The sequence below is a fragment of the Pogoniulus pusillus genome, chromosome 11 (assembly GCF_015220805.1).
Source record: "Pogoniulus pusillus isolate bPogPus1 chromosome 11, bPogPus1.pri, whole genome shotgun sequence".
Classification (NCBI taxonomy): Eukaryota; Metazoa; Chordata; class Aves; order Piciformes; family Lybiidae; genus Pogoniulus; species Pogoniulus pusillus.
In genome coordinates this window covers 23,730,018-23,755,370 of record NC_087274.1, presented here as the reverse complement: position 1 = coordinate 23,755,370, position 25,353 = coordinate 23,730,018, and the positions used below count along the sequence as shown (strand labels likewise).

Sequence of the window (25,353 nt, the reverse complement as noted above, 5' to 3'; positions counted from 1 at the left end):
GGTACTACTGCTTATGCAAAGGCACTGTGTTAGTTCAAGAAAACAGATTCCCATCTGCAGCACCCCAAAGCTCTTCCTCCTGCTTCAGGAAGGTCTAGAAGTGGCTCATTATCTGACTGCAGATATGCAAATGCTGCTGCAGGACAGGGGCAGTAACATATGGTGGGAAGAAAAGGTCTAAAGCAATGCTAGTTCTGATTAACTTGAACTGGCAAGCAGCCATATCAGCTCCAAAGTGACTGAAACAGGAACCTGCTGCAAAAGTTGTCAAGGTCCTTTTCCTTTTGTGCTAGTGCTGTGAAATATCTAGGACTGAGCTCTTCACTTCTTCAGCCTCCCTGTAGTTCCAAGTAATTTATAAAGCCTTAAAATGATCTTTTTTTGCATGAGTGATAGCACAGCTTAGATTGGGTGCATCTTATGATCTCCTGCTAGCATGTGGAGGTAGAAGATAGTGTGCTGCATGAATATGGCTCACAAATATTTCTAACAAATATGACTCTTCAATCTTCAAATTAATGAAATAAGGTAGAGCTTATGTGAACTGTAGAGTAAGTTCATAATACTGCCTGGAACAAGATTTAAAAGGCTTAAAGCCAAAGTTCCCATTCCAAGCATCCACTGTTCATAGTAAGTGTCCTTGGCCAATTCATCAATACCTTTTCAAAACAGAGGGGCATAGGGCTGAAGCCATTTTTTTTAATCTTTAATGCAATAATGTGACTTAATATATATGCATATAAGTCATGAGCTCTGGTCTGACTACTCACCATTACTGAAACGTGCCAGCTGTTCCCAGAATGCTTTGTGCAGATCTGTTAGAAGTTCTTCCTTTTGTTGGACTGAGAGATTTTTCTTTACAGTTAAGTTGTCTAGAATATTTGATACAGTATTTAATCTACACTTGCACTCTTCTGGTATATAGGCCTTCAGTGAATCAATCATTTTCACCAGAAGCTCCCAGTTGAATAACCTTTCCTGAATGTCCTAAAGCAAACATAAAACTGTTTAGAAACCAGGAATGGGTCTCTGGTTGGGTTTAATTGCTCATTCCCAAACTACCCTTCATCATTAGATGTACTGCTGTTGTTTCCAGCTCAAGGGCTTCATTAATATCATCTTTTCTTAACGACTGTGGAAATGGTATTTTGAGAATTAGAACTCAACTGCCCGCAGTTCACCCTCCTGTAAATCTTCATAAACTGCAATGGAAATTGAGCTCTCTGCAACAAAGCTGAAAGAGACAACTTGAGTAAGCAGTCTACATCATTCCAGAGACAGGACTGACAAACTGTACAGTTGCACCATTCTCTGTGTTCAGATTGACTAAATCTCTCTCAACGTTTATTTCTTTTTGTACTTTACCATTGCCTGCAAATCTTGAAATTCGCTTAATAAGTTTTCTACTGCAATCATCTTCTCTGTCAGATCCATCATTATCTTTGTTGATTTGGCACTTGAACATTTTGACTGGTCCAAGAAAGCCTGCTGGGCTTTGTCAGTCTGCTTCCAGAAAGCTTCCATCTGTAGAATACGAATCAAAACCCAATTCATGTTCCTTCATTAATCACTGAGTATTGCACTACAGCCAGAGCCACGAGTCTACCAACTCAGAAGTCACTGAGCTGACAGGCAACTTTCAGTATTGGTAGTTCCAGTGAACACTTATCAGACTTTCAAAGCTTATTTACTACATAATGATACATGTTGGTGACACATAACCACCTGACATTCTTTTATTGTGGTTATTCTAAGGATTTGTTGTTAATTCTCCACATACTTCATTTACAACAGCCTATCCTGGTTTTAGTGTTAATAGGAAAATTAAAAAAGGTGATAAACTGCAGCCTTTTTATCTGGGAAGTTTGTTTAGCTGCAGGAGCAGGCATTCCAGTCAAATAAATCTTTTGCTAAAAAGGGAAAACTGAAAATTGTAACTGTATTTCACCATCAAAGCCTTTCATAGTGACAAGCTACACAAGCACTTTATTCAGGCTATGAGAGTTGGAGCTCTACAGCCTGGAGAAGGGAAGGCTTCGAGGAGACTTTGTAGTGGCCTTCCAGTATCTGAAAGGAGCCTACAGAAAGGCTGGGGGGGGACACTGCTTACAAAGTCTTGTAATGACAGGGTGAGAGGTGATGGGTTTAAACTGGAAGAGGGGCAATTCAAACTGGATGTTAGGAAGAAATTCTTTACAGTGAGGGTGCTGAAACACTGACACAGGTTGTCCAGGGAAGCTGTGGATGCTCCCTCCCTGGAGGTGTTCAAGGCCAGATTGGATGAGGCCTTGAGCAACCTGTTCTAGTGGGAGGTGTCCCTGCCTATGGAGTCCCTTCTAACCTAAATTATGAGTACCTGCACTGGAATGAAGTTCTTCATGTAGTATCAGCACAATGTGCCCATTCTTGTATCTTTTGGTATGGGCAATTTCTAGTTTTAGACTCTCATCCAGAAAAAGTTAAAACTGTGAATACTTTATGATCTTCAGTAGGACTACTAGTACATAGAAAGGTAAGAAAATACATCTATTGCTAAGATTTCTATTAAGTGTATGTGAGCTTTGAAAATGATGTGACTATAACATCTCTGAGGATGGCAAAAACCCCAACCTCTTTATATTACTGAGAGAAGAGTGGATGAGTTCAAGGTCTTGATATATCCAAATATGTGACCAGGGAAATCAATTTTCAGTATGGATGATTAGCATCTACTGATGTAAGAGTGACAGACCCACTGAAGGATGACTGCTGCTAGTGAATAACCTGAGGTTGCTTAGCCAGGCTGCCAGTGATTTTTTTCTATGTGAGAGCTCTGGAAAACTTAATCAATTTTTAACAGACTAAAAGTTAAATTGCAAAAGAAATTTGATACAGATGTACCATCATTACCAGGACTTCCACTATAAAGTGAAAGGCAGAGAAAATCAAGCGAAAGCTGAGAAAATTCCCAATGAAGCACTTAAGCACCAGAGATTAAAATATGTTAACTGCTCTAAAAAAGGCCCAAGGCTGCAATGACAGACTGTTTGGTTCAGGGCTGAAGTGCCACATCAATCAGCACAGGCAGCTCACAGAGCCATCAGTCTGACTAGTCAGCCTCTCATTTTCATCAGCAGTGAATTTGCTCAAACCTCAGAAACAGGACTGGAAAGGAGAACATCTTCCAGATTATTCAGTTTACTAAAAAAAATATACAGAATATTTTTAGCCTCCAGTTTCATAGCTTGCAAGCTATTTGGACAGAATGACACCATTGAAGAGAAAAAAATACAAAAGAAATCTTTACTTTGAGAAACAAATGCCTACTATCAAACTTTGTTTTTACATTTAAAGACATGCAAATATATTCTAATGTGGAAAGTTGCTAAAGAAAAAGGTTTTGCTAAACTATATGTGCAGAACATACGAAAAGGTTGTACTGTATTTTCTTAGTACTTGTTTCAGCTCAGAGAGTTTTGCAGTCTGTAACTACTCTCTTACTAGTTATGGAGGATAGAAGGAAACTAGGATTGCTAGGATAGAATTCCTAAAAGTCAGGCTAGATGTAGACTTGAAATAGGATCTTACCATCTGACAATCAACAGACATCTCTCAGGTCTTGGCCCCCGAAGGGAGTTGTAAATACTTTGCTAGAGCAATGTGAAAACGTTTTCAGGACTCACAAACATCTAAAATACTAACTGTGGACTAGTCAACATAAAAGGTAAAGGAAAAAAACCAATATTTCCCATGAAAAGAGTAACATGACAAGGAAATTCTAGAAAAAAAATAGAGCCTTACGTGATCTATTACGTGCTCAGAATATTCTTTTTCTTTCCTTTCCAAGTCTTCTAGAGTCTGGTATTCTGAGTTATGAGCTCCTGACATCTCAGTACTCTGGAGTCGAGAGTCAAGTTGTTTCTGCAATTCTTCAAAACCCTGGGGGAAAAACCAAAGTTATTTCCTGTTAAACAGAAGAAGAGACATCGCATCTAAATTCAGAAGAGAACAACAACATTCAGGAAGTTGTGCCTCTGGGTATTGCACCTTCTGCAGCAAGCAAAGAAAACTCAAGGTATGTACATCTACTTCCACCAGTCTGTGCTTTCCACTTTAGTAAGCAGTGCTCCATAAGCTTTCATGCCAATAATCCCTTGAGTTTACCCACAAATATCTTTATTTTAATGCATGTCCCCTATCTTAAATGGCAGTTGAGTGGACACGCTGTGTTTGAAAGCACAGGTAAGTATCCAGATATAAGAATCAGAGTGCTTCCTGCACAGTGCTAGTGCACACCTGTAATGCTCAGAAGGGACAAGTTACAGGTTACCATGATTACCCAGGCTTTTAAAGTTTCTCAATCCTTTGAAACCACGACGATTTCTTCTGAAAACTAACAATATTAACATGGTCTTCCGCCATTAGACAGGCAATGAAAAGGTGACTCTTCAGTTGCTGAAACATGCCTTGCATAACAAGCATTTACTTTTAATACCATCCAATTACCTTGATACTATGCCTTCAAGAAATGCAATGGGATTTTGACAAGTTTCACTAACAATTTAATCAAAATCCCATTAATTTCTCTTACAATGCAGAATTAAGAGTAAAATGCTGTCTGCAATAAATCATATAATCCTCCATCTTGCTAGTGCTACAGTAAATAGTCTCTAGTGCTAATGCTTTTGCTTATTACCAACTATCTTTTACACATTATTTATAACAAGTCTTACCTCTTATCTGATAACTCAACTCTAAGACTGTTCCATGACATTTCTCTCTGTAACACAGGAATCTCACATTGACACTTAAACAATTGGACTACTCTGGCAATTTCTGCATCTAGTCATCAACACTTATGCTTTGCCCTGCAGCAGCTTGGCTAGGTGAATGAAGCCACCAATACTTAAGCCTCACTGAGGGTTGGGCTGTAATGGGAAACGTGCCCTAATCTATATTACCTTTGTGTTTATAATTTGCAATTAGCAACATAAGTCAATCATAAAAAGGGACCTGTACACTAAATCTCAAATTTCATTTAGTAAACACAATCACCTCGAACACTAAACCTGAGAATTTAAAGCAGAAGAGTGGTTTTAAGGCAAAATGCCTTCTGATATGAATTATAAGGTACAACTAGAGAGATTCCTGATATTAATTCAGAGATTGTAAGACTACACAAACAAAAATAAATCTAAACAATTAGAGCTGACAAGCTAACAGACTAAATGTGAATTTCCATCTGTATGTAGGAGAAAAATAATCATCGCTCGAAGAAAATTAAAATATAGAACTAGATTTCTCAGAAAAATGATGGAGGCCCCTTCAGTGCAAATAGTCAAGACCTGGACTGGCAGAGCACTAGATCCTGAATATTAGGAGGAAGTTCTTCACAGAGTGATTTGCCATTGGAATGGGCTGCCCAGGGAGGTGGTTGAGTCACCATCCCTGGAGGTGTTCAAGAAAAGCCTGGCTGAGGCGCTTAGTGCCATGGTCTAGCTGATTGGCCAGGGCTGGGTGATAGGTTGGACTGGATGATCTTGGAAGTCTTTTCCAGTGTGGTCACCCTACTTAAGGTCCTTCTTCCTACAGAAGGTTGGGCCAGATGATCCCCAGATATGCCTCTCAACATAGACTTTTCTATTACTCCAACTGGAAAATGGAAAATAGAACCAGTGGATCTTCTGTTTTGCTTAGTTGTTTAAAGTTTGGGGTTTTTTCCTAATAATCTTTAAATGGTACCAGAACTCCATCTGAAATCCTTATTGACTGTCAATGTATTTTTTTTAGTTTAGAAGTAGTATATGGATTTTAATACAAAGATATGGGAGAAAGACAAGAAAATAAGTTTATTTTCCACAGATGAAAGCCTTGAGTTTCCTCCTGATACTTTATTTCCTGCTATTTTATTATCAGTAATGATACAGGGGACCAGACAAAGACCTGATAATTAGAAATTATTAAACCTGCATGAATAAGGTTCACAATTTTCTGTTTGCTTGCATGGATTCAACTACAAAATACTTTTATCCTTAACAGATTACATATAACATTTTCCTGATCAGCTCATACATTAGTAAAGAGGAAATGCACACAAAGTAATGGAGATAATCAACTAACAAGGGTCTTTCTTTGCATTTCTTCTGAAACATTGCAAATTACATTGCTGTTTAAAAGGAGTGAGAGAGCCTGCTGTGGCAGCTTGCACTAACTGGTGGGTTTACTTCTTATTTCTTGGGTCTTAAATACTAACCAACAAAAAGACTTACATTTTCCTGAATTAAAAGGATCTTCTTGAACACATCATCAGTAATCTTCTTTTTACGATGAAAGTCTGCGAGGTGTATTTTGAGAACCTGAATAAACATCTATTTAAAAGGAAGAAACAAAGTGCAGGGTAAGTGCCTGTTCAACACCGTAAAGCCATCTCTGTGATAATCTTTGTTGATTTAAACCAATCAGTGAGACTATAGTGAATCATAAGCAAAATAACAGAAACCTCATCAGCAAATCTGCAGCGTTCTTACTGTGAAAAATTCTTTGGCCTTGGCTTCCATAGCATACTGGAACACTAACAAGAACAAAGACATCATCTCGCATATCCTTGTAACCTGACTGACACATCTGAAACCATCTTTTACTGGAGAAAACAGAGATTGATTAAAAAGAAAAAGTCAGGTTTTCTAAAATTCAGTGAGCCCTTAAACTGAAACATACAAACATATTCATTACTATGATTTCAACTATCTCAAGTTCTAGCTACCCTCCCTTACAAAAAATACACCTGTTTTCCAGTTGTGTGGTTTGGGGATTTTTGTTTGGGTTTGGGTTTTGAGACTGTAATACTAGTGTCTTCAAAAAGATGTTTCTGAATACTGGGATAATTTTTGCTTAACCTCCTCCCCTCTTTTCTCAACTAGAGTGCCAATGTAAAGACAATTCATTTCATCATGAGCCAGCAGTGTGCCCAGGTGGCCAAGAAGGCCAATGGCATCCTGGCTTGTATTAAAAATGCTGTGGCCAGCAGGAATAGGGAGATGATTATCCCCTTGTCCTGAGCTTTGGTGAGACCACATCTTGAGCACTGTGTTCCGTTTGGGGCACTGCAATACAAGAGAGATGTGGAGATATTGGAACAGGTCCAGAGGAGGGCAGTGAAGCTGGGGAAGGGCCTAGAGAATAAATCTTATGAGGAGCAACTGAGGGAGCTGGGGATGGTTAGTGTGCGTAAGAGGAGGCTGAGGCAAGACCCCATTGGTGTCTACAACTACCTTAAGGGACATCTTGGAGAGGCTGGTACTGGTCCCTCCTCATAGGCAGCTGGAGACAGAACAAGGGGGAGTGGCCTCAGGATGAGGCTGGGTAGGTTTAGAATGGAGATCAGGAAAACGTTTTTCACCAAGAGTGTGGTCAGCCACTGGAATGAGCTGCCCAGGGAGATGGTTAAGTCACAGACCCTGGATGTGTTTAAGGGTTTTCTGGATGTGGTGCGTAGGGATAGGGTTTAAGGCGACTCTTGCAGAGTAGGGTTTCAGGTTGGGCTTGGTGATCCCGAGGGTCTTTTTCAACCTGGATGTTTCTGTGATAACTGCTGCAGCATTTTCCAACACAAAGATTAAAAAAAAGCAGAATTTAAGAGCCACCTACCTGTTAGTTAGTACTTGGAAAGAGACAATGCAGAAGTTGCCCGTTTTAAACATAAACAAAATATTTACATTAAAAAAATAGTTAGCAAAGCCAACATTTCAGCTGAGTAAAATCTGAAAAATATGTTATAATTAGAGCTCAGTAGAAGAGAAAAGCATAAAGCAGCCACATTTTGGATCTCACTTGCTAGTATTTTGGATTGGAGTATGGCAAGTTTTGAATACACACCACCAAGTTATCAAACACAGTACAAACAGAAAAAAATATTAGAGGAATTTAGGAAGACAATGCATTTCCTTTCTCTAGACCTTGTCTTAAGAAAGGCTGACTGAAATCAGAGAAAGCAGAGGGGAAAAGCAAGAAGCTATTCTTGAGACTGTACACTTTTTCTCCCTTTTTCCCCTGTAAGCAGAAGTATGAATCCATTCAAAGCTTTGCTAAAGGTCAAAGTGCAGAAGTATGAATCCATTCAAAGCTTTGCTAAAGGTCAAAGTCATCTGCATTTTGTGATAACTTCTAGTGGGCCACAAAGTGTGTTAAATGCTCCTTTTTCTCAGTGTTTCTGCGATTACATCAGCATGTTGCCACCTCACAAGTAATTTACAAGCTGATGATTAACTTTGAGATCAAGTCCAAGCACCTTGGCCAAGCAAAATTTCCACCTGGAATGTGATATCAAGTTCCCTTTTTCATTTACTTCAGATGGGAATAATCCATCAGAAAAGAAGCTGCTTTCCAGATTCTACTTCATGCTTCCTCTTTCAGGTTGCATGGAAATTAGGTAATAAAATCCCACCCTTTGAAATATTTCTGGTTATTTCAAATATAAATTATGACCCATCTGTTTAAATACAGTTCAGGAAAGTAGTAGAGGAGAAAAGTCTTACACTTTATGCTCGTATTTGAATTAACTGAGCTGAAACTTAGTGACAGTAATGATTCTGTACTTGACCACAACTAGTCACCATCACCAGTTCTCCTGATTCAGGATTCTGTGGCTTCAGTTGTATGCATCCATGTTTGGTTTGGTTTTTCCTGTCATCTTTGGATGCTGTTACTTGATGTAGATAGCTACATATGGTTTAAATGGATACCTTAATTCATGCAGAAATCATCACTATTGTAGTTATCACAATAGTACTGATTCAGCTGAACTGAATTTTCATTTTATTCAAAGCATTATCTTTAACACATAAACTCATCTATTAAATATTTTCCCCTCTTTTTATGAACCCTATGTGCTGTATGTTATTCTCTGGAATAAATTTTAAAGCCAAATTTTTGTATTATTCAGTCTGACCCTGTGTAACTCACAGCCCAACATATTCTCTTGTAGTTTATTCCTTTATGTAGCTCACATATGCAGAACAGGAGAAAAAATGAAGACAGTGCTGTAAATAACAAGTCTGCTACACTACTTCCCAGCTACTCAAGTTGTTTGCTGTTTCCTAAACTGATACTCAACCAAGATGTTCAAAACTACTAGCTATAAATGAGAGATGAGTACCTACCATGTGTTTTTCTTTTCTGAGCTCAGTATCAAGAAGCATGAGATCCTTTAAAACAAGACTGCAAAGGCAGAGCTTAACATCAAAACTAAAACAAAGATGAAAAATGTGTTAATATCAATTTAAACAAAGGTGGTGCAGCTGAAAGAAAATCAGAGCTGACACAGCTCATTTTGATTAGCACTACCTGTTTATCAGTGGCATTGTGAGAAAGGAGCTGTATCCATGGTAAGCTCCCACTACATATTTAGTCAGACAACTGTCACTTGCTGTTCTCAAGGCACTTGTTGGGTGACTTGTGACTCTACAGTGCAGAAGACTCCATCCGCAGTCAAGGATGCCACTGCTCATATGAACTGAGCACGAGCCAAAACAAAAGGCTCTCCTTGTCCTAACAGTGAGTTGTGATTCCCAGAATTTCACAAACAACAAACTGACTTTCAATATACAGCATGATGTATTAAACTATTTTTTAGGGTTATAATCGGATAACCCTGTCCTGTTGTGCTGAATGTATGCATTCAAGCCCATCCTGTGGTTTACACCAGAACTTTAGTCAGTGTCTCAAAAACCCTTCGGACACAGTTGGAAATTACCAAACACAAGGGCAGGTTTGCTGCTTACCTCTCACACACTAGCACTTCAGGGAAGCTGGTCACCTTGAGGAAGGCTCGAGCCTGAAATCTGTCATCACTTGTTGTGGAATGTATTGTTGTAGAAGAACTGCAGTCCTCCTTGTCTCCCTGGCTCAGAGATCCCAGGCTGCCTGACATAGATGTCTCCATGACCTGATTAGGTAGAACTGCCTGCTTTGGATTTTCATGCAAAGATGGATTGGATGAGCCATCTGCCAAAGGCTACAGTTAAAGGAAGTTCATAAGAAGAATACAAGACAATAAAAAAGATAAACATCAATTTGCAGAATTTGACTTCAAGTGAAAAATAATATACACAGCAAAGGTGTTTCCACAAATTAAGATTATGAATCTGATGGGTTTCTGCACGGCCCAGAAAGAAATTCTTCTGTCGTGGTTATCTGCTTGGTGCATGTTTCCCTCCTGAAGAGCAGATCCTTGTAGGGTTTTTTCTTATGGTTCCTCGGACAGACCCAAATTCCACTACTGTTAATGGGGAAAAAAAGGTCTCTTGACTACAGTGAAAATTGACTGGGCATCATGGAAAACACTGCAGATTTCAAGGAGAGATGAAAGCAACTGATGTCTTAAAAACAAGCCCTGAGTCAATGAACTATAAACAAAGAAAGATTCCATTAAGGAGATTGGCAGGTAAGTCTTCTTCCATTACTTGACTCTGCAATTTACTTTGACATAGAGTGATTGTCATTAGTGCTTACAAGTAGACTCTAAAACCTTACCCTGAATTTCTGATTGATAGGATAGATCACTTTTGCCTTTAACGCAAATGCCGTGATGTTACTGTTCAGAGGAGGCTCACTTTCCTGTACGGAAAAGAACACAAAACCACTTAGGAAGAGCAGTACATCTGGCAGTTGTTTACTGTAAGAACTGCATGCCCGTTTTGGTTACATAACTTAAGAATTCCTATTGATAACTATTTACTGACTGCTTCTGCTTTGGCACAAGATGTCTTATAAGACTCACTCACAATACAGAACTCAAAAAGGGGAACTCTATCATTACCACTGCTCAAAAATGTCTTCAGTCCTGCAAGGGAAAACAGGCAATAGCTGGTATTCAGAAGTTATTTTCAATTTGATTCTTCACACGCCCTTTAGCAGCAATTGAAGATTTCACATGAGAGATTGAAATTACCTTCATAATAGAAACTGCTAAAGGATAAGCTCTACAGCTATCATCATGGCTATAAATTCGGTCTTTTAATTGAAATTAAGAAATGATAGATGAAATAAGATCAGTCACAGTTTTTTTCCAGGAAGACTTTTTTTAATAGTACGACTTTACCTATAATCTAGAGAAAAATAACAGCATTCTTCTAAAGAACTTTATAAAGATAATGCATTCTTCTCATACAATTTCATACAACCCTAATCTGACTTTCTGCTCCTCCTTTTTCCAAGCCATTCTTTATGCACTGAAACAATGGATAATCAACTCCATTTTGTGAGGTTATGTACAGCTTAATAAAAAGTTGGCTATAAGAAGCAGACAGAATGCTTAAATCCAAGCTTTAAGAGGTTTCTTATTCTAACTTTTTTGATTTTGTCTTATGAAATGAAGGCATCTTGTCTGTCAAAACATAATTTTCTTTATAGATTTTCCCAAGAAATATCAAAGCATTGGCACAGTCAGGAATGAGAAGAGGAAACTATAATATTCATTAGATTTCTCATTGCACATTTAATTTATTTCCAGAATTCACTAGGATTTACAGATCAAGCTAAAAGCAAAGGTTGGTGTGTAAAATGTGTGCTCATATTGAGCAGTCCCACTGCTGCAGTGCATGTCAGGGGTCAGAAGGCAAGGGAGCTATTGCTCTGCAATAGCTGCAGAGCAGCTCCATCCCAGAACTGTAAAGCTGTATCACAGTGTGCTAGAACTAACAAATCCTGCTTCTCAGCAGGCACAAGTAATACACAGTTATTATTAACACGGTAATTATGGAATTATTGCAATGTGTAAGGTCTCAGAATGAAAATATCTGTTTTTCTGAAGTGCTCTAACCTAATTAAAAGCCTTTTCCATCTAAGAGTCTTCGTGAACTGTCAATTTGATACTAGTAACAACAAAAAACACCCCACAAAGTTCAGTAGTTAGACAAATAGGTGGGAGAAGTGTTATAAATGAGCTAATGTTTTTGGGAAGTGGATATAGCGTTGAATGGTCACCTTTAAAAGACCATGGTCCCATTTAAGAGGACTGGCATTATGTACAAAATTGTATCACGCAGAAATTCTCCCATAGGATTTGCACTTCAAGAGAGAATCTAATCTATGCTCACTTGTTCTGATGTACTTTAACTCAAGCAAAATGATCAAGCGTGGTTTGTCACCATTGCTGATCACAAAACTGAAGGGAGGATTACTTACCAAGAATTCAAAACAAAGAGTAAGATGCTTACAATAAAGTCTATTTTCTCTTTGTCTTGAAACCGGTTCTCATTACAAGCTAAACACCAGACCTGCTAACTTTAAGCAATGCTTTCTGCATGTTTGTAATTCACGTGTAACAGGCTGAATGAGTTAGCTTCAGCTTTGGGTGAAAGGCAGTGATTTTACAACTACATGGCAGCATTGGTTCTCAAGTTACTTTGAGATTATTACCCAAAAGTTATTGAAATTTTGATTGAAGATGGGTTAATTTTATGCCTTAACCTACTTTTCTTTCCACCTTCTCTCTCTAATTGTCCTTGAGTCCCAGCTCACCACAGTGGTGTTTTGGTACTTGTCATCTGAACTCTGTACTCTGTCTTCAGTTGGTAGCTGTTAGGAGACATTTGTATGTGCGAGAGCAATTGAAGATACTGCTGTTTGCAAACACTCTCATTTTACTTCATTCATTCTTTCTCTCTACAGCTCTACTTGGTCCAAGTTAGAGTTGGTGTCTCTAAGGAAGGTCTAGAGAAAAAGTACTGTTGCAGATTGGATCTGATGAGGGAAATTTTGTAACTGTCAAAACTCCTGTAATAAATCTCCTTCTCCAGGTAAGAACCTACCATCAGCTATCAGCACAGATTTCAGTGCTTAGAAACCTTTTCTTATGTAAATGGTGTTAAGTTTTTCCATAAGCCTTTGGAAACTAAGGATAAAGTAAAGACAAAGCCAAAGCACAGCAATATCCTACTCAGGATATTGCTTAAAATATGCAAAAATAATCTCCCAAGAGGAATGGAATTCATAAGAGGAATGAGTGCCTGAAATGGTGGTGTTCCCAAGCAGCCATCAACCCCCACTCTTACACTTCAAGGGTTCAATTCAGAACTCAATAAAATGAGGACAATTTGGACCAGACACTAGAATGTCCTTATTGCTACATGCAGCAAAATGGATGTTTACCAACAAGAGCAGATCCTTACCTCCAGCACCATTTCCTCTTTTGATGTACTCCTCATGAGCCTGTGCTCTTTTTCATCAGAGTTGAAGCTTTCCAGAAGTGTCTGGGAATCATCCTTCTGAAATTCCAAGAGAGGAAAAAAAGATAAAATATTATACTGGGATCATGGAGATTCAATGAGAGTATATTTGGCAACTCAGATACATTCACATCTCCATCCTGAAAATTATTTCATTATTACTTGAAAAAATTGGGAAAAAAATACAATCTGTGAAAATGAATGAGAATTTTGCATATTTTGGAAGAAATAACTAAAATTAATGAACATTATGAATTTCACTTGTCAGACTAGATGCAGAATTTTAAGAGACTGTAAAGGTATTAACTCTTTTGCTCTCAAAATATCTTGCTATGGACTATAGAGTTAAGCTCATAGTTTGAGTTCAAATTCCTTAGTTAAAGCACATTAACTAAATTCAGCTATAATTGCCTACAATGGAGAGAACTCTTGAGTGGTTTTGCTCTCCTGCTATGTCTTTCTTGATAATGTTTCTGGTCTGCCTGCCTCTCCACTTGTTTTTACCCTTTGTTATTTTTGCAGCTAAAGGGCTACTGAGCTCTCTCAGACCATTAAGAACTTGAATAAAATTAAGTATAACTGTAATTACTACAACACTTCATCAAGCTAATCTACCAGAATATCATAATGAAACAAGCTCCAGCCCAGAGGGCCATGAGGGCCTCTAGGCAATGATGTACTCTAACAGAAAAATACTATTGTTAGATGTATATTACAGTAAACTACATGGTCTGAAGTTACCATGGCAAAGGTTTCCTCTTAAAACTATCCCAGTGTATCCTGTGCACAGATCATCAAACCAGTAAGGCACGTAACTGCATGCCCTCAAGTCCCACAGATTCAGGTTGAGATCTATACAGTATTGATTAACTGGGGCTGAGTGATGGAAGCCAGAAGCTTGTCAATGGTGCCTATGTCTGCTCTGGACTCCAGGTACTCGCCCTGATCCCACTGCAAGCACAACTCAGCTGTTTGGGAAGAAACACGGCATCATTAGGTATACTGTCCCTGCTTCTGCTGTGTGTACATTTTGTGCAAACAATAAGTTTGCTCCACACAATCAGTGTGGCTGATAGCATGAAGAAGACACAGGATCCGACAGCCTAAGGTAGCCCTGTCAGATTTGGAAAATCAGGCTCATAGGATGCAACCTGCCTACCCTGGAATGTGCTCTGTATGTGTCAGTGGGCAGTTTATTTTCCTTTCAAAACAACTTCTTTACAGTAGGCAGCATTGGCTTTAATGGTATTTAAACACCTAGATGTGTCAGGGCCAGAGAGAACTGACAGCGTCTATGCCCTATTGACATAAATGACATAGGAAAAAATCATAAACGGTTATATTTGAGTGGGTAGTGACAGTACAACAAAGATGCTACCCATTGAGGCAGAGAAAATGAGTAACTGAATTAGAGAGGCTTACACTCACATAGGATACATTGATCAAGCATTTGAAGTGTCTCCATTATTAGGATAAAGCATGGCTTCAAACAGTTTCAAATTGCATACTTAAAAGCAGTTGGGAGCAAGACGATTTTTCTCTCTTATGTCATGTTTAATGACTATCAACCCCAGCAGATACACACATACAGCAGAGTTGTTATAGCTGAAAAGAGGTGTGGTTAAAACACCAAATCAAGCCAGATCCCACACTGCAGGCTGGCAGAACTCTCTGAAAGGCTCCAAATTTCTCATCTGTGCCAGTGTGCACCAATGCTACATCCAGTCAGTCCAGCACTACTTGAGACTAAATGTGATGGGGAAAAAGAAACACAAGTCAGTAACAGTTCTCAAAAAATACACCTGCCTGGCAGCAGTTTTGTGGGCATGTGTTACCTCTGCAACCCTCCAGTCCAAACACTATGTAATATTAACCATAGTCAACACCAAGGCAGGTATGTTAACAACAAAAATCTCCTGCTTTTAGAAGAGCCTTTTAGTTCTGCCATCCAGCAAACTGTCAGATTTGTCCTGCCTCCCTTGGGTGTCGCATGCAGTTATTGCTGTGGGTTATACTTGTGCTGTTTGTAAAGTTAACTTTGGACACGTTCGTTAAATGCTTTGAAAATCGGATTGTTCTTAATTAGTTAAGATGGAAATCAGTGTTTCTTTTCTATTACCTCACCAAGTTCCTGCAAGCTGTGTCCCTTTTCCATTACCCCAAAAGTAACACAGCCTTCTAAAAGAAGTAGACTGTTACGAGAAGTATCTAAGCTAAAGAAATGGGCGAGAAAGGTAGTAGTAAGAACATAGATATACTTAATCCGCCCTCTTTTTATACCCCTTGTACCAGTAAATTTTTAAATGCACGAAGTATAATCCTTTCCAACGAAGGCGTGTCAGGGACCGCGGAGCTGCCCACCTAGCACCAAGCTCACCCTAAGCCCTGAGCTACCGCAGCAGAGCACACCACCGGCCCGCGCCGCTCGCGCAGGACCCCGGCCCGGCTTAGGCAGTCCCTGGCTGAGCCGTGCGGCGAACGGAGCTGGGCTGGCGGCACATCCCGGACCCATTGGGGCCGCGGCCCCTCGCAAACCAATCCTGACCCCTCCAAACTCTTCACCCGAGGCAGGCCCGAGCTTCTCCGCAGCGGAAAGCAGTACGCAAGGCCGGCGGCCAGCCCTCCGCCCGCCGGCCCCGCGTACCTCTCTCCGCCGGCACGGCCCAAGAGCACAGCGGTAGAGCAGGGCGGCGGCGGCGGCACCCAGCAGCAGCCCCAGCAGCACGGCGGGGATCAAAAGGGCGGGAAGAGCCTGCAGGGAGCGAGTCCAGAACTGCAGCCCCACCGCCAGCAGGCAGTCCCCTGCGGCCGCCATCCAGGCCCAGCCTGACCCGGCCCGGCTCGGCAGGCCAGGAGGAGAGGGGAGGTTCCGCTGATCCGAGCTCCTCCGCTGCCCGCCCCCAGTCCTCGTCGCGGTGGGAGGAGACCGATGGCGGATGGATGCGGCGGCTGAAGGCCGGCCTGGCTCGGGACGGTGCCTAGAAAGTCTCTGCGGTGCTCAGCGCGCCCGCTGCCATGCGGCGGCTGCTGGCCGGCCTGCTGCTGGCGTTGCTCCCCGGCGGGCTCTCCACGCCCGCCCAACTTCTCGGTGCGGCCTCCTGGCGCACCCGGGCCGGCGGCTGTCGCCCGCCGAGCCCCGTGAAGAGAGCCGGGGTACCGGGCCCGCCCCGGGAGCTCTGCGGTCAGACGGCAGCTGGGGTAAGGCGGTGTGCCCAAGAGGCGCTGTGCGGGTAGCGGGTCAAGTCCCTCAGAGGGACGGATCCGTGGGCCCGGGGCGGCTTATGGCGAGCGGAAGAGGGGCAGCGTCTGAGGGTTCAGCAAGCTCCACAGCGGGGGTTGCTGGAGAAGCGGCGGCCTGGCCGAGCAGCAGCCGCTTCCAGGCACTTGGGCTGGGGAAGATGGCTAGAAAAGCTGCAGGGGGTCGACGTGGCGGGGCCACTACAACGTCTCCCATACCAGCAGTGTCTCTCCTCGTCTGTTCTTCCTGAGCAGAGGCATTCGATGGGTTTTTACCTAGTTACAGCACCCATGCCCACTTGTATCAGCCCGCTGTTTGGAGTGCCACTAGCAGTTTAGGGTACGGCCTCTGGCTTTCCTTCTTTGACCTCATCTGAGCAGGTATCTGTGAAGCTGCCTCAAAATGCGTCAATGTAGTTTCCACTTGCACACCTGGAGAATGCCTTGGACACTGTGGTGGGGACTGGAGGGAGTCATGCTAGTTTGTTATGTATTACAAAAAGACCGATCAGCAGGAAATTGTATTGTAGAAGCATCAAAAAAACCTGCAGGACACTAGATGGATGTGAGGACACCAGTGTAAAGCACTGATGAAAATACGAAACACCAAAATCATCACCTATTGTGTTACATGTTGAAATAAACCCTGCTTGTAAATATAAATCCTAAATATTCCTTGGCCATTGTATATCAACATGTAGGTGAATGATGAAAGTTAGCAGTTGCTTTGTAAATAAGCCTGTAACAGAGGTAGATGACTGTAAGCTTGCATAAAGGCATGTAGAAAATCTGGCCTGCTAGCAAACAAGTCTTGTTTCCTACTTCCTAGGAAATTAGGGTACAAATGGCTCCTGATTTCCACGCACTCCAGGCATTCATTCATTCATCTGTGGCTTTACAGCAGCTCATGCACGAAGTGTCTGCGGTGTGCTTACGTCCCCGTGCGTCAACTACAGATGATGTTAGAGCACTCCTTGTGTTTTTTTTTCTTCTGCCTTTTCTAACATTCAATTCTCAGTAGTCTGCACTGAAAAATAAGAGTCTGGATATTCAGCACAATTCTTCCACTCTGCTGCAGAGTGCATCCATAATAGTAGAGGGCGTCATAAAGGGCTCTGCATCAGCAAGTAGTGCCAATTCTGTGGGCCAGCACTCACATCATGCTTTGAAAGTAATTAATTGAATGCAGTAATATTGCCTGAAGACATTTTCCCAAGTTCTATGTTAATTTATGTTTCTAGGGGGAAAATAATGTAGGGTTTTTTTTTTTATTCTTCTTGACTTAATCATCTGACATTCCTAACTATTATCTTTTATTAAATTAAAAACTGCTTCTATGGCTACTGCATCTTGGTTAATGCTGGGCTTTAGCTATCCTTAGAAACACTGGTTTCTTACTGATGTTTTAGAGCTATGGTTTCTGCAGCAATCTCTGCAGTTGGTGCACAGGTAGAAGGCTGCTACAGACTGCCTTGTAAGCTGCAGTTTTTAGCCCATGATCTCTTTGAAAACCTCCATGAAATGCTCCAAAGGAAAAATAAGCATAGTATCAGTAGACTTGATCATGCAGCGTGGACACGTTCCTGCTATCTGCTAATGACTGAATTTTCTGTGTTCTTGTTTGCCTTTGGAAGTGGCAAGAAAGATTATTTTATGAGAATGGACTAATAGCAAACCCTTCTGCGCCAGAATTGTGCAGAGACTGAGCCTAGTAATATGAAGTGTAAATACTGCTTGAGCCTGAAGTGTGCATAGCCATACTGGGAGACACCAGAGCCTTATACTGCGGAGCTGTAGGAGACATCTAGAGCCATGTTGTGGCTTTTCTGACAGTTGATTCTGGGAAACATGAGGCTTTGTATAATGGGATTCTGTCTAACTGTGGAATGTAAATTCACCATAAGAGTTCAATATTACACATTTATGAGTACAGTCTTTTGTAATTGCTCTCTTTGCCACTTTTAGGTTGTTCGATACAATGTGTGGCTTCAAGAAGAGATGGAATGCCTGGGAATTACAGGTATGTCACTCTTTTTGCTCTCTTGTTGTAACCGTCAGACTCCCAGGACATGGGTGTGAAGGTGAGCAGGGAACTGGAGCTGTGCACTAGTGGCCTGCTATCATCAGTAGGACCCTTGTTCCTGGGCCATGGGAGTGTTTGCTCAGCAATTAGGAGCAAGGGTGCTATAGACTCCCTACACAGAAGTAGAGGCCCTATAAGAAGACCTGAATTCCTACCCTACTCTAAATGATTCTCAGGAGGAGTCCTTTTTTTCTCATAAAATGTAACTGCTGCAGGCTCACTGTGTACATTTGAACAAACTACTTAGTTTCACTGAGTTTCTATTCTTTATTTTCTTTATATGTGTGTAGTAAATACTGAGCTAACTCATCCAAGTGTAGTGGAGATAAGTGCCCTGAAAGGTTATGACATCCTCATATAGTGCCTTAAAAGGGGCAGCGCAATGTCTGAAATAGAAGCCATGGCTGCAATTTCCCAAGAGATGTGAATTTGCTGAGAGATGACATGCTCTGAGGCAGTCAGATGGTGAGATGCCTTTATTTTCTTCACCTTGTGCTGTGACTAATTCAGAAATGAGTTTATTAATTTAAATATGAAAGCAAATAATTCAGATTTGCTGAGCTTCCTTGTTTTTTCCCCCTGTGTTTCATCAGTGTCAACTTTGCTGCTTGCATCTTGCTTTCTGATGGATTGCAGATTTTTAATCTATCATCCACTGAGGCAGGAAATGCATAGGGTGTTGCAGTTTAGAAGAACCCTCTGGTGCTACAGTAAAAGTGGGGTGATTGGAGGATTTGGACACAGTAGCTTTATGTTAGTTGTTGAAAATAGCGTGGTCAGCAGGACTAGGGAAGAGATTGTCCCTACGAATTTGGCACTGCTGAGGCTGCACCTCAAATACCTTGTTCAATTTTGGGCCACTCACTACAAGGAAGACACTGAGGTGCTAAAGAACGTCCAGAGAAGGGCAGTGAAGCTGGTGGAAGATCTGGAGAACAGGTCTCACGAGAAGTGTCTGAGGGAATTGGTGGTGTTTAGAGTAAAGGAGGCTAAAGGGAGACCTTCTCTCTTCCTGTGTACAGTTACCTGAAAGGAGATTGTAGTGAGATGGAGGATGATCTCTTTAAAGGAGATTGCAGTGAGGGAGGAGTTGATCTCTTTTTCCAAGCAACAAGTGGTAGGACAAGAGGAGACAGCCTCAAGTTGTTCCAGGGGAGGTTTAGATTGGACATTAGGAAAAAATTTGTTCCCCAAGAGGGTTGTAAAGTCCTGGAATAAGCTGGCCAGGAAGTGGTCGAGTGAACATCCCTTGGAGGTATTTAAAAGACGTGTAGATGTGGTGCACAGGGACATGGGCTAATGGTGGACTTGGCAATGCTAGGTTAGTGATTGAACTCGATAATCTTAAAAGTCTTTTCCAATCTAAGTGATTTTATGATTCTCTGAATCTACTGTTTTGTTAGCAGGTAAATAAATGTGCTAAATGGGAGACTGCTGTAAGCATTGAATTTTATGCTTGTGTTTATAACAGAACTGTCCTATTCTGTGAACATGCTTTTTTTAATTTAAAGCTAAATTTTATTGATTTGCATAACCAAGACACTAGGCTCTCTATTTCTTACTGAGGACATTCTCAGTGAAAGCAGCAGAGATGGAAACTTCTGCATCAAACCTGTCATTGAAACTGGCAGCGTGCTGAAGTGAAACAGTTTGTGGCAGAACACTGATCTCAAGATTTTTCTTGAGAGCTTTTTCACTTTGTTTCTGGATGAGGAAAAGCAATCCCAGAATAGCCCTGTGGTTGGGGAACACTGTGGATTGTTTAGAGTTGTGTTTGAGTCTGTTCTAACTTAACCCAAAACAGGCCTGGAAACAAATTTGTTTTGTCTTGTTGATGCTCATAGTTTCTTTGACTTTGTAATAAAAAAAACCCTAATAGCAACATTCAAAACTGAAATACAGTAAATTACTACCTTTGCCTGTTCATTGTTGTGTGTAATTGAAAGGACTTCAAATTGGATCTTGTATTCTGGGTGGTTTTCAAGACAGGAAATAATTTAGAACAACAACAAAAATATAATATGCAATTATATTTAACTCTTTTCTTCCCCACTGAAAGCAAGATTATTGAAAGCTTTTCTGATAAATTCTGAAGGAAAGCAAATGAGACTGCAGTTGTGTAACTTGAAATGTGCAGTTCCCAGGAGCTAGGAATTAGAATGCCTTAGTTAAATTGCCTTTTTTCCCTCTCAGTGTCAGGTAGTTTTAAATTCTGAACTTGATGTTTCACAAACGTGTCAATCTTCACTTTCCTGCTGTAATTTGGCAGGTTAGGATGTGTTCTAAAGGTACTGGAGCCTTAAGGACATAGCAGAGTCTTTGCTACGAGTCTATTTTAATTTTGTATCATCCTATTTAATTGCCATGGCCAAGCAAAACCTTCACCTTAACTTCTATTGAGAATTAAGGCACTGTGGTGTTTTACCTGTCCTTCTAATGGCACTGTGTCACTAACACATGACATTAACACCTTCAAGACTCAACCTGTTTAGTCCAGTGGTAAAGGCTTGTGCTCCAGCACTGAAAGTCACTGTCATTACACAAAACTAATTTCTTAGCAGAGGACAGTATGCTGAGCACAGAGTGCCCATCTTTCCACACCCAGTCTGTTTGAACACAGACCTGCTGTCACCACTCCCCTGGCAGTAGGTGTCTTTTGTACCAGGTTGTATCCTCTCTGTGTTTGCACACCCTAAGCAGCGAGCGAATGTGGTGAGAGCTGCAACTGGGGAGCTCTCCTCTCCAGCTGTACTGAATGTGCCTTGATTGTGCCTGCTGGAGCTCCACAAGAGCAAAAGGTCACCCAAAGCAACAGTTTGCAAAGCTGAGGAGTGGCAAATGAATACCTGGGGAGAATAACAAGGAAAGTTGAACAGCATTAAGTAGCAGAGGCTGCTCTGATCAACTGAATTTGTCCTTTCATGTTGTTGTGACATTACACATATGTGGGACTGAGTGAATGCCATATTATTGTCAGTGGTAAAATGTTACACCAATCTTCCAGCTGTTTAAGCTATATTAATGTTTATTTTCATATCTTAGTTTTGCAATTCAATACAGCGCTGGTAAGTAGCTAGGAATATGTAGTTTTAAGAGAGGGTTCTGGCATATCTGTTTGTATTGGGTTTATGGAAGATTAAATCATGGGAAAACATTTTAGCAATGTGCTAATTGAAAGGAAGATAAAATATTTAACAACTTAATAATACATTGTAAAAAATATGGAATGTTTAATTCAGGAAAATAAAACACATTTTATTTTTAAAGATGATGATATTGTCTCACATCTCAAAAGTAAGTGAAAATACTGCCTTTCTTTGATGAACTGTTTCACTTGGCATCTTTGGCTGTGGTTGCAGGAAAGCCCTAGACTAAGCTTCATGCTCTGCCGGCTTGCTCTGTGGGAAGTGTTTTGGCCTGAGGCATTGTACTCAGAGTGCCTGGTGGCAGCCTGGCAAGGCCAGCTGAGCAGGAGCTGTCTGAGCTGTAAAGCTGAAAACTGTTCCCCTGCTTTACAAAGTTTCCCCTTTCGAAGAGGAGTGGGAATAGTTTCCGTTTAGAAACTAATGGAAGTGAAGACCATGCAGCTGTGGTAATGGCTTTTCTGAAAACTGTGAGAATAATGGCTAAGATTGAAGCTGTAAGAGAAAAAGAGAGTGGAAGGAAGGTACCCACAGAGAGCATGTAAGAGTTGGGATGCATCTCTGAAGAGATACTGGCAGTTGTGCACTCGCACTTCTGAGCAGCAGGGTGTCCCAAAGAAAGCTCACAGCTTGTTAGTGATAGGCTTCAGGAGTCCAGTACAAGTAGTTTCCAACCTCAGGTGAATTGATTTGCTTAAAAAAACCTAGTTTCACCATGAAGGTCTGGAGTAGACATGAAAGCTGCAGAATGTGTTATGCAGTACAGTCCTTTCTTCGATATTCAGCATCCTACTTCTCAAGCAATCATCAGTCATCTACAATCCATCTAGGGCTTTATCTGAAGAGACAAAGTGAATTGATAAATACAATTATGTTGTCTTGATGTCAAGAGTATGCAGCAAGTTGTGTGGAAAAGCAGTTATGTTCTTGTAGGTCAGCTGGACTGAGCTGCATAGTGTTCTAGTGACAGTTAAATATATATCAGTCAGGAAAAAGCTGTTTTATTTAACTGACAGTTAAAGAAAAAGAGGTAGAAAAGTGCTGCTTTACAGGCAAGGGAATCTGGGGTGTAATAACCATTGTTAGAAATTAAGGGGAAAGATGAGAAAAAAAATGGTGGAAGACAGTAGCACATATTATTGCATGTACATACTTCACACTGAATATATTTAGGCAAAACCTTCCACTGAGTGCAGAAAACATACAAGTGAATTCACAGAAGCATCCTTACAATCATCGTCAGTGTTGAGGCTGCTTAACATAATGTCAAGAACCTGCAAAATCCCCAGCCTCCAATTGGTGGTGGAGCAGCCAAATAACATGCTTGGAGACTTCTGCTGAGAGCTGGGTATGTTGTCTTGGGGTTGTAAAGTGATGACAAAGCACAGCTTGAAAACAGAGTCATCTGTGTAATTAATAATCCAGAGATTTATTCAGAGTCGAAGTACATGATCAGCTAATTAAAGAGATTACTGTAGACTTGATACTCTCCTGAGGGCAGTGTGAGGATTTGCTGTCACATGAAGAGGGCAGTTGGTTGTGATGATTGAGACATTGCGCTGCTTAGAGCACAACAACAAAAGGTATTTTATGAAGCAATTATGCCCTTCTCAGTGGCTGATCTCCCTCACCCAAAATACTGTAGGAAATGATCTGCTAAATGAGAAGCACTTTCAAGGCAGTAGCTCAATCCAACCCATGTTTTGCATTCTGACTCTTATTGAAGCCCTTGTAAGATGCTCCAAGACTTTAATCAGAGTTTCTATTTGTTCTAAAGGAAAGTTCATCTCTTGTAGTCTGGCAAGAACCCTCATAGGAATGGGGTGGCAGCTGGCATTAATACGAGAGATGCAGCACCTAGAAAATGAATCTTTTTCAGGGTTTGAATATATCTACACAAAATTGCAAAAAAGTTTGGTAGTCAGGTTTAGAGTCACTGGAGGTGGGATGTGATATGATACTTGGATCTGCTGGGGAGTACCATGACCAGGTGGGCTCAGACTGGTAGCTAGCAGGTCTCTGCTGCACTTAGAGCTCAGCACTGGTGCCATGCTGAGTGACTTGGGTTGTTGCTTAGTCTTGAAACAGAAATGTGCCATGCATGACTACCCTGAAAAAATGGCAACCCCAAAGATATGCAGACATTTGGTATTGTGATTATAGATACTGCTGTTCTCACCATGTTTACTTTGTTATTTTTTACAGACCTTAAATTAGTCTGAGTCTACTGCATTAACAGCAATTTTAAAAGTAAACTTAGAGAAGTTAATTAAAACTGGTTGTAAAATACAAACAGTTAGCTCTTTCTGGCCCATATATCCACAATTTTGTCCAATATAAACCTCTTCTCAAATAAGAAGCATGCTATTCTAGGGTGGAAAGACAGTGAAGCTACCCAAGGTGCACATCTCCATCTGTTTGCTATAAGCAGCAGGACTGATCTCATTCATGATGTTAACAGAAATCAGTGATTCACATGCATCAATGCTTCAAGGCCCTTTGTAAGACCTCTGTTTTAGGGTCCAATTCTGAATGCCCTGTGCATGTCTTTTGTATTTACAGCTAAGAGGATTTCTCTGTATTCTTCCAACAAAGCAGTGCCTTTAAAAAAATTAAGCTTTTCATATTATTTAGATTTTAGTATCTTCAATTTTTTTGGTAGTTCATTAAAATGAGAAAAATCTGATTTACAGTGAGTTTTTTTTCATTTGAATAAATATTGCTAAGGATTAAAACATGGGATTTAAGAATAAGTAGTAAATGAGAACTATTATCACAATATCACAGAGCCAAATACAATTCTGAATTTTTTGTTCATGTTTTTCCTCTTCTCTCAGTGGTTTTACCTCCTGACAATTTAGTGTATTAAATTATTGATTTTCAGTATAAGTTTTTATTAAAGTCATAGGTGCTTCTAGATGAAAGTGATTTTGAAACTTGCAGTCCTGTGTTCATGTAATATTGTGTGGTAGTGTGGACTCATCTTTCATAAAAATATGAAAGTGTGAGCTACCATTTATACTGCTAATTACTAAACTGAGTAGCATTTGATTTGGTGGACTCCAATTCAGCTGAAATGTAACTGAGACCTTTACTTAAGTGAGAAGTAATTTTTTGCTCTCAATATACTTGGATATGGTTAATGGTTAATTGGTAGACGGGCTTTGAAGCAGAAGACCCTTAGCTCTGAGGCCACTCAGTGTGAGTGCTTCAATTATTTATGTTTTGCTGAAAATTTATTTGTGTTGAAAGTATGAACAGTTGTTTTAAGGCTGAAACTTCTTAATCAATGCATTAGGAGCTGGCTTTAATGCAGTGTTGCCTTGGTTTTCAGCAGTGCCCTTACCTCTGGTTATTCAAGCAAGTGAAGCCTCTCACGGTCTCTTGACTTCTGCAGCCTCAGACAACCAGTGGAGCCATTCGCTGTTTGCGTTGATACCCTCGTGGACAAGGAAGATTTTGTTCAAACGAGAGTCCTCTGTTAACCACCAGCTGGTCAGTAAAAGCTGATGTGCTGTTTTTACTGCTTCTAAAGATTGTAGCCATTATATCACAAGTGAAAGCTGCTGGGAATTTACTGCCCAGTTAGTGTTTTTTTAACTCTCGCAGGTCATTACTTGAGGTGGCTTCCGCAACACTAACTAGTAGTAAGACTTTCAAAGCAAGTATAAGCTGGAAGTTAGGA

The 25,353-nt window shown here is 40.7% G+C and overlaps 2 protein-coding genes across 6 annotated transcripts in view; one reads left to right on the top strand and one right to left on the bottom strand.

The window, feature by feature from the left end:
• EVC (EvC ciliary complex subunit 1) overlaps positions 1–16,321 on the bottom strand; it is a 44,278-nt gene extending 27,957 nt beyond the window's left edge. For 3 of the 5 annotated variants that reach the window (XM_064151472.1, XM_064151473.1, XM_064151476.1), the window contains exons 1-9: positions 15,850–16,321; positions 13,149–13,244; positions 10,510–10,593; positions 9,759–9,991; positions 9,138–9,222; positions 6,249–6,347; positions 3,781–3,918; positions 1,366–1,524; positions 771–987 (exon numbers count right to left, since the gene is read on the bottom strand). In XM_064151472.1, coding sequence (XP_064007542.1) covers positions 771–987; positions 1,366–1,524; positions 3,781–3,918; positions 6,249–6,347; positions 9,138–9,222; positions 9,759–9,991; positions 10,510–10,593; positions 13,149–13,244; positions 15,850–16,020 — 1,282 coding nt within the window. In that variant the 5' untranslated portion in view covers positions 16,021–16,321. The remainder of the gene's footprint in view (positions 1–770; positions 988–1,365; positions 1,525–3,780; positions 3,919–6,248; positions 6,348–9,137; positions 9,223–9,758; positions 9,992–10,509; positions 10,594–13,148; positions 13,245–15,849) is intronic. The other 2 variants (XM_064151474.1, XM_064151475.1) reach the window with 2 other exon arrangements.
• The window catches only part of EVC2 (EvC ciliary complex subunit 2), a 64,881-nt gene continuing 55,479 nt past the window's right edge, over positions 15,952–25,353 (top strand). Inside the window, exons 1-3 of the mRNA XM_064151494.1 lie at positions 15,952–16,403; positions 18,408–18,462; positions 25,003–25,163. Of these exons, the coding sequence (XP_064007564.1) occupies positions 16,221–16,403; positions 18,408–18,462; positions 25,003–25,163 (399 nt within the window). The 5' untranslated portion in view covers positions 15,952–16,220. The remainder of the gene's footprint in view (positions 16,404–18,407; positions 18,463–25,002; positions 25,164–25,353) is intronic.